Here is a 21,145-nt window from a genome sequence, read left to right as displayed (position 1 = left end):
AACTAAATGGAATTATAAAAATCATGTGATTATAATAATAATAATAATAATAATAATAATACGAATAAATCGATAAAGTTTTATGATCGATTTGTATATAACAATAGTATCGTTTTATCTCTTTGATTAGAAAAAGGGGGAGAAAGGTGTTGGGGGGTGGTTGGAAGTGTGTGTGTGTGGAGGGGGAGGGGAGAGGAGGAGCACGGGGTTGTAAGATAATATTTACTTTGGATCAATGTTTTAGAACGATGAACGTAAAACTTCATTTCTCTCTTCATGTACGACGAGGATAATTTACGAGGCATAATGAATTTTATTTCACAATTCAAAATCTCATTTCAATTATTTTCGATGAAAGTACAATTTTCGTTTTATATATATATATATATATATATATATTTTTATATTTTCTTCTATTTTTTTTTGTTTTTTGTTGATTCTTCTTCTTTTTATTTATTTTTTTTAGTACGAAACGGGAATTATTTGTCAAATGTTAACAATCGAGTATAATTGATAATTCCTTGTGTATATGTATATTAAATGTGTACGGAAAAAATGATATATATATATATATATAAATAAAAATAAAGATTATAAAAAAAAAACATCGTTATTTTTCAAAGTTTAAACGATTTTATTTTTTATTTGTTGTTGTTGTTGTTGTCGTCTTTTTATATTTCGTCGTCGTTCTGACTGAATTCGTTTACTCTTAACGTGAAATAGATCTTTGATTATTGTTTGTTTTGTTTTTTGTTTTTCAATGATCATAACAAAAAATAATATTACATGATTAGATTTAACCAGTTAAGCGTGTTTAACGATTATATACGTCATGGAGATGTGGCAAAATTTTGTTTTATGACGTTTATATCCGTCATGACGGATATAAAAGTTTGTTACAATTTGATGATTTAAAATTGTAATTTTGACGTAAAATTAATAAATTATATTCGTAAATTTTCATATGTTTTAAAATGTTTAGAGATGAAAAAATAAAAAAACAAAGTCAAGAATAAATTTATAATTTGTTTATAAATATTCGATATTTTCTTTAATTATTTTCGTTTATTATATATTCAATATATGTTCATATTAAGAAACTGTGTGTGTTTCACATTACTAACAAAATTGTTCATTTACTAAAATAAAATTGTCTTTTTGACTATCCAATATTTTAACAGCAGCGCCACTTACTCTGTGTTTGACGACTATAACCGTCATTTGCTTGATTATCGTGACACACACCAGAGCGCGCACTCTGCGCACAGATCGCCACACTTTTAACTGGTTAAACAAAAAAACAAAAAAAAAAGATAGAAAGTACGATATTGAATTAAAACATTTTACAAAAAAAAATGAAAAGTAAAAAGTAAAAGATAAAAAAAATTAAAAAAGGAAGAACAGCAGCACGTTGATTATGCACAATGATTATTCTTCTCGTGTTTTTAGTAAAAGCGCATGAATTAATAATAATAATAATAAAAAATAATAATAATAATAATGCTTATTACGCGAGTGTTTTGAAATTTTCTTATGAAAAGCGACATATCATTTTTGATCTTTCAGATCCAACTTCTTCTCCATTTTTTTTTTTTTGTGACAATTAGAGAATTCGTAAATTTAGTAAGAAAGCGCACTTCTTCTCCATTTTAACTTTCCTTCTCGCTAGGCCCATGGTAACAATAAATGATATAATATTCCTTGGATCATCTTCTTCATCTTTATCTCCTTATTATTATTATTATTATAATAATAATAATTATTATGGAAAAAATTCATGCACAGTGCACGTATCACCAACAATTCATAGAATACTTTTCATTTTGGTCCTCTTTCCGTCGAATGGATTTCATTATTTTTTCAAAGATTTATGATTCATTTTTTTTTGCTTCCCTCTCTCTCTCTCTCTCTCTCAATAATATAATTGTATTTCTTTCTTTCTCTCTCTCTCTCTTTTTTTTTTTTTTTTTTATACAGGAGCAAATACGACAGTCACGACGACGCGTAAATGTATCGCAAATTTCTATCCTTCGCAATTGACACGTAAAACAAAAGCAACGACAAGAAGACGTACGATGACAACAAATAAGTTGCATTGGCATTTTGTAATGAAAGATTCATACGTCTTATATTTATCAGTCACATTTTGTCATCCGTTAATTCGAGGAACTGAGCATAAAAGTCTCGCGTACACTCTCCTTTGTTATTAAATACAAATTTGTAGTAACTCCCATCGGCACATATAACTGCATACACATATACATAAACAAATAGAGAATGAAAGGATGAAAAATAAATCAATTTTATCATTTAGAATATAAATTTTCAAATTTATCACACATGATCAATACCAACCTATAATACTATTACTGCCAGTACCAAATGCGCACATGCATTGAGGACCACCTGGAACTTGAAATTTGCAAAAACTCCAGCTCGAACTAAAATACTTTGGTAAAAAAGTAGCTGATGCTAAACTAGATTGACGATTCAATTTCTGATCCTCTACTGCAAATACGTGTACCGTGCCATGGTCACTCGCAACGCATAACCACGTCGAATCGTGATTGAAATTTATGCTGGAAAATAACATTTTGGTATATTCAAATATAACAAATTATCATTTAAATTATTCTTAAACTATTTACCAGTATATATTGGCATGATTAGCTCCTCTTCGTAATTCATTGATCATATTACCGCTCTGTGTATCGAATACCCTTATCAGAGTACCCTTTTCAGAAGCTGTAGCAAGTCGAGTACCTTGTAGATTTAAAGCTATGCATGATAATGGTGTCTCGTGTGCTTCTATGTTTAAAGGTTGTTTTTCTGTGTTTGCTAGGTCTATAACTGCAATAGAAAGAAAAAAACGATCATACAATTGAATGTGTTCTTTTTATAATTTAATATAATAATTTACCTTGAACATGACCATTTTTACGTCCTGGGAATGCAAGCAAAGAATTGTTACTGTTCGGACACAAAACGCATAATCCTCTTGGATTGGGATTAGTTTCAAATACATGCAATTGCTGTGGGTTTTGCGTAAAAGTATAAACCTTTATAACACCTTCTAATATTACTACTATCCTATCTCTTCTTAATTTAACACCTTTTACAGGTGCATTAAATTCCAGTGTGATAGCTGGTGCTTTCTTTAAATCGTCCCATATAATAACTGCAAACATCAAATAGATTATATTAATTTGATTTTTTTATTTTTAATATTGCATACATAATGTACAAAATATTACCTTTGTTAACAGGATACATTGGCTTTGGCCCACCACCAACGAGAGCTAAATAATTACATCTAAATAACATTTCAACGTAACCAAGACCACCATCATTAAAATCATGCCGTTCTTTTTCCTTTCCTTTCAGAGGATCGCAATTGTATACTCTATAACCATTTTCTGTACCGCAAACGAAGCATCCTGTAAAAATATCAAAGTTGATATTAATAAGGGGAATATTCTTATCTTCTCATTACAGATATGTGTTCCATATATATATATATATACCCTATTTTATGGATACTCATTTAACTAACACATTTACAATGTTCATTGATACTTTAACTACTACATGTAAATATAGTGATTACTTTAATAAAGAAACATACTTTGGTATGAAAGATATAGAAAATTTATCAGAAACACTTTGACTATGTATACAATGTTGTTCTTAAAGTTCAAAGGCATGCATGATCTCATATGAAAGTAAATGAATGCATACTGTACTTTATCATTTGATAAATGCATTATATATTTGTAAAGTATGCTGAGACATAGAAATGATAATAATAAAAATCATAGTAAATATAACAATAATAAAAATGAAGGAATTTTTGATGGAAAGTGCATGTCAATATGATAAAAGAATGAGGTTAAGTAAAACATAATGAAGCATAATAAGATAAAATCTGAATTAATATGCGTGAAATATATTGTCGGTATTAATTTTATGAGGTTAAGGACAAAAATAACTCGATTAGTGGGCAAGATTCCAACCGGGATGAGAATAAATGAAAGAAAGAAAACATTGTAAGTTTACTAGGTTAGAAGTGACAGCAAGAGCGAGAGCGAGAGAGAAAGAGAGAGAGAGAGAGAGAGAGAGAGAAAGAAAAAGAAAGAGAGATAGAAAAAGAAAGAGATAAAAATAAATAAAAAAGTAAAATAAATAAATTTGACAGTGGCATGCCAGCGCTGTCAAAATGTGGCGCACTAGGTCACATACCTTGATCTTGATTGAAGCCAGCGTAAAGCAGACCATTGCCATGTGGATTTCCCGTAGTTAAATTCATCGTCAATTAAATACTTTTCTTATACATTCATACGTATCGTCCGATTAAACGTGTTAAATTAATCACATATTCGCCGGTAATGGCCGGCAACAGCACACAACGTTAACTGCCGATTAAATACTGCCACCATCTTTGCGCATGCCTACGAAGCTACCCACTATAGTCGATCAGCTGATTCGATCTTTAACCTATCGTTCTTTACTCATCGACCAATCAGAGCAATGGAATAGTTCTCATAATATTTAGTGCGTGTTTTACGATATATATCGACTTTTCAAACATATTTATATATATTTTGATCAAATATAATTTCGTATAATTATTAATAAATATATTTTATATATATATTATAATATGACAGTATTTATTTATTGTGAAATAAGTTGAATTTCGACGATGTTTCTATCAATCGTTTGATCGATTGTTTATCTTAGAGAGGTTAGTTTACTCTTACTAATAATAAGAAGAATAAAACATGCGTTTTTTAAATAATTTTTTAACAACGAGATGCATACACACGTGTACACCATTATTAAGAGAAAAACCGACAAATTTAAAAGGCAAAAAACATAGTTCACAATTATGGTTAGAAAGACAATTACGTGATCCTTATGTTGAAAAAGCTAAACAAGAGAACTACAGATGTAGAAGTGCTTTTAAATTAATAGAAATCAATGACAGAAAAAAGATATTTAATTTTGGAGATACCGTTGTAGATTGTGGTGCTTCTCCTGGTAGCTGGACACAGGTTGCTGTTAATTTAACCAATGCCAATGGTAAAAAGGATGGTCCTGTTGGTAAAGTTATTGGAATAGATAAACTTCCAATATATCCTATAGAAGGTGCAACTGTTATTGGACAGATGGATTTTACTAAATCAGAGGCACGCCAAAAGTTGCATGAATTGTTAAACCAAACTAAAGCCAATGTTGTTTTATCTGACATGGCACCTAATGCTACAGGTGTACGAGAATTGGATCATGAAAATATAATGAAATTGGCATATTGCGCTTTAAAATTTGCTCTTCAAGTTTTATGTAAAGATGGTGTATTTGTTACTAAAATTTGGGATGGATCTCAGACGACACAATTCTATAAAGATTTAAATAAATTTTATACAAACATTAAAATGTTTAGACCTAATGCAACGCGCAGTGAATCCAGTGAAACATATCTAATAGCTAAAGGTTTCAAAGGATTAAAAGTATCATCTCTCCAATAGTTGAAATAATAAAACATGGTGTGGATATTTAAGGAAATGATAGAACAAAACAGCAATGATTCTTTGTTCGAATAATATCGTCTTATATCTTTTTATATGCAATTGTTTCTTCTACGCATCGATACAATTGATTGTATTCTTAAAGAAATACATTTAGTTTACAATAAACGTATGATAGAATATATATAATATACATTGTTTATATATATATATATATATATATATATTTAGCCATAAATAATACAATAATTGGTTCAAATACAATTACAATTAATACGCATTATGACAGTGGTTTTTCTTCTTCTTCTTCTTCTTCTTTTGTTGTTCATTCGTTATTTAATACCATCTATGTAATATATACACAATTCTCTTAATTAATTTAATATTTACATAAATTGGCATATAATAATAGATAGAGAAAAAAAAAAAAAAAAAGAAAAACAACATTACACACCACATTTAAAAACGTACATAAAAAACAAAAATGTCATCGACCCTATTTTTCCTAAAGTCGAAATTGTCCGAATTTTTTGTTTTATCGTACGTTTTATCTATCGCACGTAAAAAAAAAAAAAAAAAAACGAGAGGACATAGCCATATATACGGTTGAACATTATTTAAAATTAATAATCTAGCATTAATTTGTCTGCTGATACACTCCTACTGTAGTATCATTTGTATAGGACTAACTGTGTCATCGTGTATGTATGCGTTTGCTATTTTCTTATTTATTGTAAAAAAAAAAAAAAAAAAAAAAAAATACATTGTACGTGTATCGTGTAACGATTAATGAATAATAATTAATACCGACGTACTGGGAGGACAAGGCGTAACGACGTCGAAGAATTGTCAATTTTAATGACAATCATTTCGAGACGATATTTTGAAATACTATTTAAAGGAAGGACCGTCGCGTTTTGTTGAGTATCTTTGTTTAACATCGATTATAACATTCAAAATACATTGACATTACATCATATACGTTCATTATTTAAATCTGTACAATTTTCTCATGTGTAAAATTCATCTATCTCTCTTTTTATAATATCGTGTAAAGTTGTAGTACAAAACGATGATATTTATTACAAATACGATTTAATTAAACGCAATTATAATTGTATATAATAGGTAGTGTTGTCGTTTGTTTATTATTATTATTATTATTATTATCGTTTCATAGCGTGAGACGATGTTAATATATACGTTAGTGTGCGTGCCTATTTCACATACAACTGTGTAGCCCAATTTTTTGGATGCATAAACGCACGCTTTTTAGGCCGACAGTCTCACGAGTTCGAGTTTTATTTATGATCTTGCGAAAATATTTAATCGAAAGTATCGAATGTATGTAAATAGTAAGAAATTTTTGATTTAAATTGAACAAACAAACAAAAAATTGTTTACAATATATCAATGTACGGCGTTGTTCAATTGTAGAACATTTCAATTTCATTTGAAATTAAGAGATCATCGTTTTTCATTTAACATTTGTATAATAAAAACGATTATATATTCTTAATGATTATTTATTATTCTTATACAAACAATACTAATGACCTTCATAATAATTAAATAATATGAGACACGTGTTGTATCATGTGACCGTTTCAGGAACATTATTCGATCGATTGCAACAATTTATTTTGTAGACATGATTGCAATCAACACGTTTATACGAAGGTTTAAATAAATACGACGAACTATTACTCGAACTCGCGCTAATATTTCTTAATATTATTATTATTATTATTATTATTATTATTACTAATGTTCTTTTTTTTTTTGTTTTATTTCTATTTTCTTCTTCTTTCGATCGAGATCGATTTAATTTGAAAATTCAAACGGGTTTGTCGTCTTACCGAAGAGGACTTCTTTTTTTTTTTCTTATTTTCCTTTTACTCTCGTTAACTTACTAATTATTATTATTATTATTATTATTATTCGTTATATAATATTACTTATTCGCAAAATGTATCGATTAGAAATAATAATCGTTTCTTCGTATCAAAATTGTAATATAATTTGTAACGATTTTCAAAAACATATTTCGTACACACGCAAAGTTTTCATCGTGTTCGTCAATTCGAACAAATCACAAACGAAACGAATTTATTTCAAAGATTCTCTCATTCTCTTGACCCTTTTTTAATTAATACATAAATAAATATTAAAAAAAAAAAGAAAAAAGATTCATCCTGATAAGTTTAGATAACGAATTCTTTTTTTTTTGTTCTTTTAGAAAATATTCAAAGATTACTTCAAACACTTTCTTCCACTTCTTTTCTCTTTTATTAGTTTCTAGTTTCTCTTTTTATAAAATTGGTTACAATAACGATTGGTATATTACGTTATTACACCATGACATAATAATTTCTCTCTCTCTTTTTTTCTATACGGTTAGATTTGCAATACGTTTTTTGTTTTTTTTTATTCCTGTTACAAACGTTCTACCCAATGTCAGTTTTAAATCTGATTAGAAAGTGAAACACGATTACTATGAACCCTAGTTATAGATACTTAACATCGTTTGAAAACTAATGTCGACTAAACTAAAGTAGAAAATATTCATTCCAATGAATATTTAAACAAATAATCTGTTTCATTAGTTTCACGAGTTAGAAAAAAAAACAAAAAAAAATACCTCAATCAATTTAATATTCATCTGTCAAAATTGTTGAATAATTTTTTTGTGTAAAAACCAAATTTTCCTTTAGATCATCAAAGATTTGTTCGGTACGATAATATGACAAAAAAAAAAGAAAACTAACATGTCTGCCAAAAAGATAAGAGTGTTCCCAATCGCGTATCACACGTTTTTAGCAAACGACAGGTTATTTCTTTCAAACCCCATTGTTTTATTTGGCACAGTTTCAAAAGATACATAGATAAATAGAAAAAAAAAGAGAGAGAGAGAGAGAGAGAAAGAAATACACAGACAAGAGAGTTGAGAATCCTCACGACGACAGATCCAAGAGATTCGATTTTATAATCGAATCGTCATTAATAATAGTCCAAGTTGTTTTAAAGTTTGTCTTAAACTTTCAAATAAATCAGCGAAGTACGTCAACAACGACGTATTTGATAGCCCAACCAACGGCTAACTCAATCATGCGAATCCATTTTGTTTAGATGGATATAATTAATATTTAACCCTACGACGAGATGATACTCTGACATAATCATTTCTATAACCTCTATCCATGATGGTTGGTGTCGAACGAGAACCACCTTGACCTATTGAGAATAAATTAGGTGAAATCCTCGTTAATGGTAGTGGTGGTGGTGGTGCTTTAGTTCTATATAAATACATTGGCCTTGGTTTTTGTCTTTGAACTACAACAACTGAACGATGCCTTTCATTATCTTCCTGTTGTTGTTGTTGTTGTTGTTCTTCTTCTTCTTCTGGCCTATTTATTCTCCAACCAATTGGTGTCCTAGAGTATGATGATTTTTGATGAAAATTTGGTATGCTACTTTTTGTACTGGTTGTACTAATATATGGAGGATTATTATTATCATTATCATTATCCTCTTCTTCGAAAATATTACGATGTTGATGATGTCCATCTTTGTAATCTTGATTATGTATACTGTTGATCTCATCTGATGGAAATTTAACGTAATTTTGTGACGATCTTACGTCAAAATTAGGTGAACCTTCTAAATCCAAGATATTTCGCGTACTAAAACTATTGCTAGTTTTAACAGAATCCTCTGTTTCTTTTATCGTTGCTTCCAAGTAACGATTGTCAAAATGAGGATCGTAAAGTAGCGATTCTGACGATGAAGGTTCAGCCAAAAGTTCGACGTTCCTCAAATCTGTTGGATTTTTGTCAGTTTCTTCTTCTTCAATGAATTTTATCCTACTTACCTGTTGTTTAATATTTTCCTTTGTACTCGTTGATACAATAGTTGTCGTAGGTATTTCTTCAGTTGGAAATATTATTTTAGTTTTAGTATCATGTATCTTTTCAGATTCAAAATGTTCATTGATATTTTCATCATCGTTGATCTTCGTATTGTTAAATTTACTATTGTTACCAATTTTTGTAGGATTGTTAACATTTAACAATGTCGTTTCTATGATAACGTCATCCTTGATCGTAGCTTCGCTAGAAATTTTACTATCATGTTCGTCCATATTGGAAATGCTATGATTAAAACGAATAGCAATTTCATCTGACGATGAATCAAATGTATAATTGACATTTTTCATATTAGAATCAATCATAGGTTCTACATTTGTCTCATGATTTTCATTCAAATGTAATCTATCCAAATTTGTCACAGGTATGGTGATCCCAGCTTCGCCATGTTTCAAAATTTCACCCTCAAGTTCGGTTAATTCATCTTCAATAGGATTATCAGTTGGATCAACGTAATCGTCCTCTTCTTCAACAATTTCTCCCTCGTCAACAGTTTCATCTTCATAAGTTGTTTCCCGTTCATCGTCATCCGCCATTTTCATTCCAGATGATTCCGAATTGTTTCCATTATTATCAACTTTATCATCAAAGTTTGACAAATTTTCCGATAATTTTTTCAACGAATTCGAATTGGACTCGTTGATGACTTGATCCATATTGTGATTGGTCGAATTTATTGATTCGGTCATACGTATGATCACGTGACCAGCTGTAGTAACATTAGATAAATCATCGCCATCTTCTTTTTCGAAAGAAGAAGAAGATGATGATGATGATGATGATTCGATTTGTGGTTGTTTAGTTGGTGTTAAAAGAAATACCAACGTTGGTGTTATATTACTAACGTTCATCGACAATACTTCTTTTAATTTGGTATCATCATTTATAACCTCACTTTCGTTGATATTATTTTTAACGTTGGTTACATTCAATATGGCGGCTTTTAGATTTATCGGAATTTTATAATCGACTATTTCCGAAAAACCACTACTTCCGTTAGTTTCATCGACAAATTCAGCAACCGGGACTATTTCTTCAGATTTTTTGCTGTCCTTGTTTATAGGATTGTTTTGATGATTAATATTATCGAGTAATATTAATGGTTTTATTTCTTCTTCATCTAATTTGTGTTGGTCTTCTTCATTTTCTGTTGTAGTCGTCTCGATTTTAGCTTCATAAATGGTAACCGTCGTCTCCTTTGGGGGTTCCTAAGAAAGGTAGCATAGGTGGTTGTGTAATTTTTTTGTTACAATAAATAAGATATTATTATTGTTTATTATAGAATTCGTGAAGAAAATTGAATCATTGAACCCTGCAATTTGATTTATTCAAAATTTATTCAACTTTCTCACGAATTCATAGTTTATTTTTGAAATCAAGGTATATATATATATATATATTTATTTAATCCCACAATTATTATTAATTATTATTATTATTATTATTAATATTAATATTATTATTATTGATATACACACAATTGTCGGGATGATACGCTAAAATATTAAATATTTCTATTTTTGTCATGTATTATATTTATACTTATGTACAATTATAATGATATATATATGTATATCATTATATATATATAGATATGTATAAACAATGAGTTACTTGACTCGTCTCTGATTATTTTAACAAAACACACACACATAAAAAAAAAAAAAGCAAATCTAATTAACATAAGAATTAAACAAAAATAATTAATTTGTTTAAAATCGTTACAATTGACTAGATAACAAAATATTTGTTGTTGTTGTTGTTGTTTTTTTTCTTTTTTTTTTTTTTTCTTTTTTACGATATAATATAATTATTATTTATGATAGAAAGGACACAATTTTTTTTTTTTATTATTGACAAGTGAAAAATAATACGACTGATTATAATGATGATAAAATAATGACGTCACGCGTTCATTGGAAAGACCAATTTAAATTAATTCATTAAATCAAATTATTTATTCCAAATCACAGACACTTTTTTTTTTGTTTTGTTTTGTTTTTTTTTTTCAGAATATTGCAATTTTTCAAGAATGACACTAATTTCTTTCTTTTATTAACTGGTTTACTCAAAGGACACAGGTACTTAACGTTTTATTTTTTTTTTTTTTTTTTAAATTAATTTCTCTAAACAAACGAACTATTACGTAAAATAAAAAAAAAAAAATAATAAAAAAAAAAACATAGATAAATAATAATTAGTAAATCACGCGACTTTTGAATAAAAACGGAAGATAAAAAAAAAAAAAAGAAAAAGAAAAAGAAAAGTCCAATTAAAATAATAAGTTAGTTACAAATAATTAAGTTAATTATTAACTAAAATAAAAAAATTGACTAATAAAAAAAAAAAAAAAAAGAATAAAAAAAAAAAAAAAGAAATAAAAATTGCAATTAAATAAAAATTAACTATGATCATCATCATCCTCGTGTAAACCAGTAATCAATTCCAAATATGGTAAATCTCCGACCCTTACATTAGTCCTATCATCCTCGTTCTTGATTGGTTGTTGATTATTAACAGAAGACATAACAGGATCATCGGCAACAGCATCTGGTGATGATGGTGGGGGTAAAGGTATACCTAACAATGGTATACTCAATTGCAATGGACCTGACGATTGTTTTTGATTTGGTATCTTTTCTTCTTCCCCGTTACTGCTGCTGGCAAATCTTTGCAAATACATTGCACTGACGCGTTTCAATAAAAAATCAAATTGCGCCTCGTGATCAATTTTGACATCCTTGACGCATCTGTCCATGGTATCTGCGCGATAACCTTCGGCACAATCGATGCGCGTAGGCGCGAAAAAAATACTTTTCGGAGTGATCTTTCTCAAAATATTAGCCGAATCTAAACTCGATTGATCACCCGCTTGTGCATCGACCAATAACCAAGCTTCCCAGGTTAATTCGCTTGGCGATGAAGATGATGACGATGAAGAAGATGACGAAGTTCCACGTGATCTTTTTCTCGATGATGATGATGTTTCTTCTCCTTCTTCTTCTTCTTCAACAGATGATGACGATGATGATGACAATAAAGATGGTAATGATGATAATTTATCGTTGGATAAATTCTTGGATCTCGATGGTGCCAGTTCACAATACCTGGCTAATCCAATCAGGAAGAGAATAAATAATAATGATCTTAACGTCATCATTTTTTCCTCCGATGTGTTGTACTCCTCCTAACAACAACAACGGGTTTCAATTTAATCTCTTTTTGAATTTGTGTTTGTATGTGTGTGTGTATTTTTTTTTTTTTTTAATCTTTATTGGGTGCTTTTCTTTCTTTTATTTGTTTATTTTCTTGTTTTATCTTTTTTTTTTTCTTTTGATATGTGACGTGACCCAACCTCGTCACCTTCCTCTTGACGCTCGTCGCATTGGAATTATCTGTAAAATCAAACGAGAATATAAATATTAGTTATATTGCATTAAAACAAAATAGATAAAATGAAAAAAGAACATGAAAACAATAGAATGCAGGAAGCTGATCGTTGTCGAGTTTGTTTTTTTTATGGAAAAATATTTGTTTCATAACCTAATTTCAATTGTAATTTGATGATAACCTTTTTTGGTATTTTTTTTTCTTATTAGATGTAGTTTATAAATAAAATTAAACACAAAAGAAAGGATTATTAATAAAATTTAGATCATTAACAAATAATTAATATATTATATTAATAATCAAATTTATATCATAACCTAGTTCCAATTGTAATATGGCGGTAACTTATTTTTCCCCTATAACATATTTTATAAAAAAAAAAAATAAAAAAGAAGCAATTATAGAAGAATAATTATATTATTAACAAATAATTATTGCACTATTTTAATAATAAAATTTATATCATTAACAAATAATTAATATATTATGTTAATAATAACATTTATATTATAATCAAATTCCAATTGTAATATGGCGCTAACTATTTTTCCCCTATAACATAGTTTATAAAAAAAAAAAAATAAAGAAACAATTATTAATATAATTTATATTATTAATAAATAGTTTTTGCACCATTTTAATAATAAAATTTATATCATTAACAAATAATTAATATATTATATTAATAATAACATTTATATTATAACCTAATTCCAATTGTAATATGGCGCTAACTGTTTTTCCCCTATAACATAGTTTATAAAAAACAAAAAAATAAAGAAACAATTATTAATAAAATTTATATCATAAATAAGTAGTTTTAGCACCATTTTAATAATATAATTAATCTTATTAACAAATAATTAATATATCATATTAATAATCAAATTTATATCATAACCTAATTCCAATTGTAATATGGCGGTAACTTATTTTTCCCCTATAACAAAGTTTATAAAAATAAAACAAAATAGAAACAATTATTAATAAAATTTATATTAAATTTTATTCAATAATTATTATACACCATTTATGGTATTTTTATATTAATAAATAATTATTACACAATTTTAATCATAACATTTCTAACCTAACCTAATTCCACAATTGTAACAGTAACCTGTTGACAGTAACATTTTTTCCCCTATACTTCCCCTATAACACATTATAAAAAATCAAACAAATATTTGAACACAACATTGAACACATGGAATTTTAATTAGAAAATTTGTTGTATTATTCAATTGAAAAGTTTACAAATAAATTGTGTCTTTTTCATTTCGTTTCGTTTCGTTTCGTTTTAATATAAACGTAAATGTGAGACAAAGCTCTCTATGTGATAATGTGTGTGATTGTGTGAGATAGTGAAGGATCCCAAAAACAAACAAATTGGTAAGCTAAACCGTTTGATGATCGTTTGGTTTAACTGAACAAACGGACAACGGTTAATTAATTGATTAATTAAGTCGTATTCATTCTGAACCAAGAGTTTGAACGAACAAAACGTTTCGTATGTTCCGTTGTTCCGTAAGTGAATGTAAATTACCTGCTGCTCGTCCTCACGGAATTCGACACGGAACAAAACTCCTATCCCCCATCATGACTCTTATTTGTTCATTGAATCTTAAGAGGTGGTTAGGGTAAGGGTGAGGAGGGGAGTTTAAAGGTTACCTTCATGGTTTATTATTTCTCATTTCACGCTATCATCTAGCTCTTTCTCTTTCTACTTATTCGTGCAATTCATTTTGGCGAATTAATTTCTTTTTCCTCTATTATTTTAAATATTATTTTATGTTTTTTTTTTTAAATCAATTGAATTGTAAGTAAAAAAAAAAAATTGAAAAATAGAAGGAAATTAAATAAGGTGAATATTAGGGTTGTTATTTTTTTGGGAGGTTTTTTTTTTAACCCTTGAAAATAATACAATTAAATAATTTTAATATATGTGAAATTTAATAAAATATTGGACAATTTTTAAATAGAATTTTTATTTTTATTTTTATTCTTATTTTTATTTTCAAATAGAATTTTTATTTTTATTTATATATATATTTTTTTTTAATTAGAATTTTTATTTTTTTTTTATTTTTATTTTTATTTTTATTCTAAAATAGAATTTTAATTTTTTTTTTTAAATAGAATTTTTATTTTTTTATTTTTTTTATTTTGTATTTCGTTTTTCGAAGAACCATGCACGTAATTTTTAAATACACGAATGCAACAAAATTTCATCTATTATTTTAAATATTATATTTTTTTTTCTAACATTTTTTTTCTAAATTTAATTTAAATAAAACAAAATAAATTAAATAAAAACAAAATAAAAAAAAAAATAGAATAAGAAGAATATTAGGATTGTAACATATTGTTTTATTTTTGTAACCCTTCGAAATAAAACAATTAAATAATTTTCATAGATGAAATGTAAATAAAATCAAACTGTGAAAACTGTGGAAAATTTGTAAATAGTATTTTTTTTTTTTTTAAATTTCTTTTTTGAAGAATCATGCACGTAACTCTTTTGATACACGAATGCAGCAACGTTGAGATCTTTTTTTTTTTTTTTTTTACCGTTACACACGTTGGGTAAAGCTACGATTATGTTTGCTTCGTGAATAAGCCGTACAAATACGAGAATCGAATTCACGATCGGTTTCGATTGTGTGTCTCGTTGACAAGTAAAAATGAGAGAGAGAGATAGAGATAGAGAGAGAGAGAGAGAGAGAGAGAGAGAATCCTGAGAGAATTTTGAACAAAATCGATAAAATTCAACAATTTATTATCGTTTTAATATAATAAACATTGAAATGGAAATAATTCTATTTCATTTTTATCCTTTTAATAATTTCTTTCTTTTTTTTCAATTCACACAAGGAACAATAGATATTAATTTTCTTTCACACGTGTATGCATGTATGTATATGTGTATATTTGTGAGTAGTATGTGTGTGTGTGTTAGAAACAAGCCTGAAATAGAAGCTTTCCTTGATGTTTCGTAACTCAATGACACGATTAACAATTGTAATCCTACGTTACTCGTAAAACTCAATCAAACGATAGGTGCAAACAAAAAAAAGTTAACAAAAGAAGACAATAAATAAATAAATAAATAAATAAATAAATAAAATAATCGATAGATCTATAAATAAATAAAAAAAAAAAAAAATCCTTTAAATCGTTTAGATTTACGATGATAATTGAGAAACATTATTAATAAAACGATAATACGATTTATTTGCATATAACATAATGTTGCAATTGTATAATGTAAATATTCATCCCGTAATATTTTATAAACATTAATGTTTTGTCTAGTAAAAAAAAATTACGTTTATTTCTTTATTTTTTATTTGTTATTTGTTAATAAGTTTTGCATATGCTAAAAAAAAAAGAAAAATAAAAAAAACAAATAAAATGATTCGTCGTGTTACGTTTGAAAAAATATTATTTTACATCTATCACACAATAATTATTTTTTTATTTTTTATTTATAATTTTCGTTACATTTTGCACATATTCTAAAAAAAAAAAAAACCAAAAATCTAGAATGTTGTATTTGATAAATAAATAAATAAATAAATAAAAAAAATAGAAGGTAAAAGTACTTTAAATAAATTCTCGAAGGTTTCCTTCAATGCTTCACCCCCCCCCCACTCTTCTTTTTTCTTCATACACACAAACACACACATGTATCAAAAAAAAAATCAAATCTAGAGTGTTGTATTTGATAAATAAATAAAACAAAAACAACAACAACAGACAAGGAAAAGAAAAGGTGAAAATACTTGAAACGAATTCTCGAAGGTTTCTTCGAGAGGTGTCCAACCAACCACCCCCCACCCCCCACACCCCCACTTTCCTCCTCCTCACACATACAGAGACACAGCAGACACACACGTTAAAATATTCGATAATGCAATACAATTGTTGTAAAACTTTCAACTTGTATTCCCTGCAATAACTCTTCTTATCGTCAAATAGTATTCGTAACACGCGCCTCTGTGTGGCCAAGAGAAACAGAGAGAGAAACAAAACAAAAAAACTTAAAAAAAGAAAAAAAAACCAAGGAACGAGAGAAGAAGAAGAAGAAGAAGAAGGAAAAGGGTTTGAATATTTCGAAGGTGAAGCACACACACCAACACTTTTATCGTGGCCACCTTACAAACATTGCCAAGGGGGCTTTGTGCTCTACGAAATGGAGGTCCCATGATGGTAAAAGGTATTATGATTTATGCGACTTTTGTAAGTGTCTCTACGTGATACGAAATCACCAAACATGGACGACAACACACAAAAAGAAAAGATTCCTAATATTTTTCTTCTTCTTTATTTCAATTTTTGGTTTTCTTATTTTTCTGTTTTTTTTTTAGGGGGGGGGATTTTTCGTATCATTTAAATCTATTGTTGTTTATAATTATTTATTCTTAACGCTTAATCCTATATGTTTGTCTCTTTTTCTTTTCTTACTTAAGCATCGTTGCCGTTTCATCGTCGCGTTACATCGTGCCGCGTTTCATTTTTTTTCAAATCATCCCCCGATTCTAAAGAAGTTTTCACTTCCAAAAAGAAAGTTGATACTATCTCATTCTCTCTTAAGCTTAATCCTATATGTTTGTCTCTTTTTTTCTCTTCTTACTTAAGCATCGTTGCCATTTCATCGTCGCGTTACATCGTGCCGCGTTTCATTTTTTTCAAATCATCCCCCGATTCTAAAGAAGTTTTCACTTCAAAAAAAAAGTTGATACTATCTCATTCTCTCTTAGGCTTAATCCTATATGTTTCTCTCTTTTTTTCTCTTCTTACTTAAGTATCGTTGCCGTTTCATCGCCGCGTTACATCGCGACACGTTTCATTTTTTCTAATTACTCTCATTCTAAAGAAGTTTTCACTTTAATAATACTCGAATCGCAATGCTGATATTTCTACTTATCGCTTCTTTATAATTACGACACGCCGACAGTCGAATTTTGGGCCTGGCGAGAAACTCAATCGAAACAGGCTGGACGATGAACGCGTTAAAACAAAACCTTTTCTATCTAAACACACAAATTAAAATCATTTTGATTTGTTGTTTTCTTTTCTTTTCCAGCATTAAATTTACTTATGCATGTATAATTGTTTAAGAAAAGAAAAAAAAATAAGAAAATATAAATATGATAATCGAATTTATTTTGAATAAGTCACGTTAGATCTTTCTAATCCACAAGATTTTTCCATGAAATCATCAAACGGATGAACGATCGTTCATAATTATTGCCGATAATGAATAATAAACGATAAATCGGTTAGAGGAAGCTTGTCGAAAGTTTCTCTAAAATCAACAGGAAACTCGTTGTCGGTCGAGTATGTATATGTACATATATAAGCATCATATATGTATACATTACATGATATTCTCTATTATACATACACACACGTGTACATATACTATAAACGTTTGTGTATACAAATTATCAAACACATTTCACATTTATATATGTGGGGTAAGATAAATAATAAATTATGAGGATCGATTCTCGTGAATCAACTCTTACGATAATTATTCTCAAAGATGATACTACTACATACGTATGAGCAATAAATATTCTAATTTATCAATAAAATTGGTCAAGTGTTCTTATTCAAATATAAAATAAAGAAATAAAAATAAAAAGAAACACAGGCACAGAAACACACAGACACAACAAACATACAAACACAGTTGGGGGAGGGGTTAGTTTGTTAAATCAAATTTTTAAATTATTATTAAATTATATACGTTTAAATTATCATTGATAATAATAATAATAATAAAAAATAATTATATTATATAATATAATATAATATTATAATAAATATCTAATATGTGATATTACATAAAATAAAAATTAATATATAATTAATTTTAATTAAAATATTGTAAAAGTTAATATAATATATTACCTTATACCACCATCTGTTAGAATCTTATCGAACTAACAGAGATAATCATGACTCTTTGTTAATATACAAATAATTCGCGATTAATAAAATAATATTGCGATTATATAATTGAGATATAAACTATCCTATCTTTCAAGTTGAATGAAATTGCACACAGTGTGGAAAATTTGATTAAAATCGGTTCAGTAGTTTAGGAGTCCATTGCGGACAAACAACGTGACACGTAATTTATATAAATTAAGATATCCTATCTTTCAAATTGGATGAAACTGCACACAGTGTGGAAAATTTTATTAAAATCGGCTCAGTAGTTTAAGAGTCCATTGCGGACAAACAATGTGACACGTAATTTATATATATTAAGAAGAAAATAATATAATATATATATATATATATATATATATATATATATAATATATATATTAATATTATTCTTTTCTGGTATAATAAATAAATAAATAAATAAATAAATAAATAAATAATAATAAAAAAAAGTAATAAATATTCCAAATTATTACAATGTTAAATTAGAAATAATAAAAAATTAGAAATATCGTTTCACTTATTGGATAATTTATATTTGTAAAATTATTTATTATTTATTATTTAAAAAATGAAAAATTATTAATGTGTGTGTGTGTGTATGTGTGTTAAGTTAACATTTGTCTCGTATTTTAATTATTTTTTTTATTATTTTATTATTATTATTATTTTATTCGTATATCAGAGATGGTTTTTTTAATTTTGTTATTTTTATTGGAATGATAAATAATTCCCCTTTTATTTTAACGACATTATCGTAATGGTAGTAATACTTACGTGTATCTTGGTAAAAAAAAAAAAAAAAAAAAAATTAAAAAAAAAGGGAACATCGTGAAAAAATTCTTCAATATGTCGAGAGATACAAAACTGTTGGAAATATTCTTTTAACTAGATACTAACCATAAGAAACATGATCGTGCGACGATCGTGATCTTCGCGAGTTATGTTAGAAGTTCGATCTTAAGTATTACTTCTATCCTCTGTCTATGTGAAAGTAATACTATTCTGTGTATGTGAAAGTAATAGAATGATCTATTCTATATATATATATATATATTTATATATTAAAGTAAGAGGATGAAGTATGTATATATAATCGTTATCCTTCAAAATCAAATTCTTCATTTGATTTAATTCAAATAAAAAAAAATAAAAAAAAAAAACATACACACACATATACACACATCATATTGATACGAACAGAATGAAATATGAAATTAAATAAATGAATATTTTATTAATAAAATGATTTTTTTGAGTGAGTATTGAAGTGAGTGTTGATATGTGTCCTAAATTAATATTGTACCTATATGTTATGATATTTTAATATTGCAAATTTTTTTTTAATAGAATTGATGAATGTGTGAGTGTTGTATTTTTTTTTTATATTAAAAAATTAGTGATATAAGTTATTAATAAAAAAAAAAAATTAAATTAGTATTATATTGAAGTTGATTGAAATTTTATAGAAACAAAAATTAAATGATTTAAATCATTTATCTACAATTATTAATTTAAATTAATAATAACACTAATAATATTAATAATAATAATAATAATAATAATAATAATAATAATAATTATAATAATAATAAGAACACTATGATATATCTCAATTGACAAGAAATAGTTTCTATAAAATATCATTCAATAATAATTTACTAATTTTAATAATAATAATTTCATTTCTAATAAATATAAAAAAACATATCATACTATTCTTCTTCTTCTTATTATTATTAATATTAATATTATTAGTGTTATTAGTTATAGTAAAATTTGATGCAAATCATTAAAGAAAAAAACAAAAAATAAAACAAAAATCAAAAGAAATAAAAATCAAAATGATTAAAAGATCTATTGGGATCTCTGGCAAAGGCGTGGCATAGCAAAATTCGACCTATCTACTCTAATTTTGAATTTAGCCACCAGATAACGTATTCAAAAGTGCTACAGATCCCAATAGATAGTTATCATATTTAAAGTGTTTATTACTATGTATGATATCTGTATCATAGTATAGTATATATATATATATATATATATATATATATATATATATATATATATATATGTATAATAGCTAGGAGATAGAGAACGTGAGAGCAGAAGCCTTTCGAAAGGACGGTTCTAAGCGCATTCCACCGGATTGTAATCGTGGCGTTTTCTCGGGTGATTAGTATACTCGCTTCTTGGTTTCTCCATGAGCAAGAAGGTTTTGCTCGATCAACCAGCACACATACAAACACACAAATATATATATATATATATATATAGATGTAGATGGAATACAAGTAAACACACACATACTAATGAATCTTGTGCTCCACTTGTTTG

General features: G+C 27.2%; 3 protein-coding genes across 7 annotated transcripts in view; 1 reads left to right on the top strand and 2 right to left on the bottom strand.

Moving 5' to 3' along the window:
- Positions 1 to 1,943: 1,943 nt before the first annotated feature.
- On the bottom strand, positions 1,944 to 4,460 carry LOC107069461 (WD repeat domain phosphoinositide-interacting protein 3). The gene is made up of 6 exons (XM_015326791.2): positions 4,240 to 4,460; positions 3,255 to 3,437; positions 2,921 to 3,178; positions 2,649 to 2,850; positions 2,356 to 2,579; positions 1,944 to 2,246 (listed from the first exon to the last, which is right to left on the bottom strand). Exons 1-6 carry the CDS (start codon positions 4,304 to 4,306, stop codon positions 2,140 to 2,142), a joined length of 1,041 nt encoding a protein of 346 aa, XP_015182277.1. The 5' UTR covers positions 4,307 to 4,460; the 3' UTR covers positions 1,944 to 2,139.
- Positions 4,461 to 4,556: 96 nt separating this feature from the next.
- Mrm2 (Mitochondrial rRNA methyltransferase 2) lies at positions 4,557 to 8,291 on the top strand. The gene has a single exon (XM_089179269.1). It carries the CDS (start codon positions 4,782 to 4,784, stop codon positions 5,526 to 5,528), a length of 747 nt encoding a protein of 248 aa, XP_089035395.1. The 5' UTR covers positions 4,557 to 4,781; the 3' UTR covers positions 5,529 to 8,291.
- Positions 6,669 to 21,145, bottom strand: part of LOC107069459 (uncharacterized) — a 67,047-nt gene continuing 52,570 nt past the window's right edge. For all 5 annotated transcript variants that reach the window (XM_089179267.1, XM_089179265.1, XM_089179266.1 and 2 more), the window contains 2 exons: positions 11,928 to 12,849; positions 6,669 to 10,662 (listed from right to left, as the gene is read on the bottom strand). In XM_089179267.1, the coding sequence (XP_089035393.1) occupies positions 8,668 to 10,662; positions 11,928 to 12,614 (2,682 nt within the window). In that variant the 5' untranslated portion in view covers positions 12,615 to 12,849 and the 3' untranslated portion in view covers positions 6,669 to 8,667. The remainder of the gene's footprint in view (positions 10,663 to 11,927; positions 12,850 to 21,145) is intronic.

Source organism: Polistes dominula, unplaced genomic scaffold (assembly GCF_049000335.1).
Source record: "Polistes dominula isolate Pdom_NZ unplaced genomic scaffold, Pdom_raw_medaka contig_37, whole genome shotgun sequence".
NCBI classification, from domain to species: Eukaryota; Metazoa; Arthropoda; class Insecta; order Hymenoptera; family Vespidae; genus Polistes; species Polistes dominula.
This window is presented reverse-complemented; position numbering and strand designations above follow the sequence as displayed.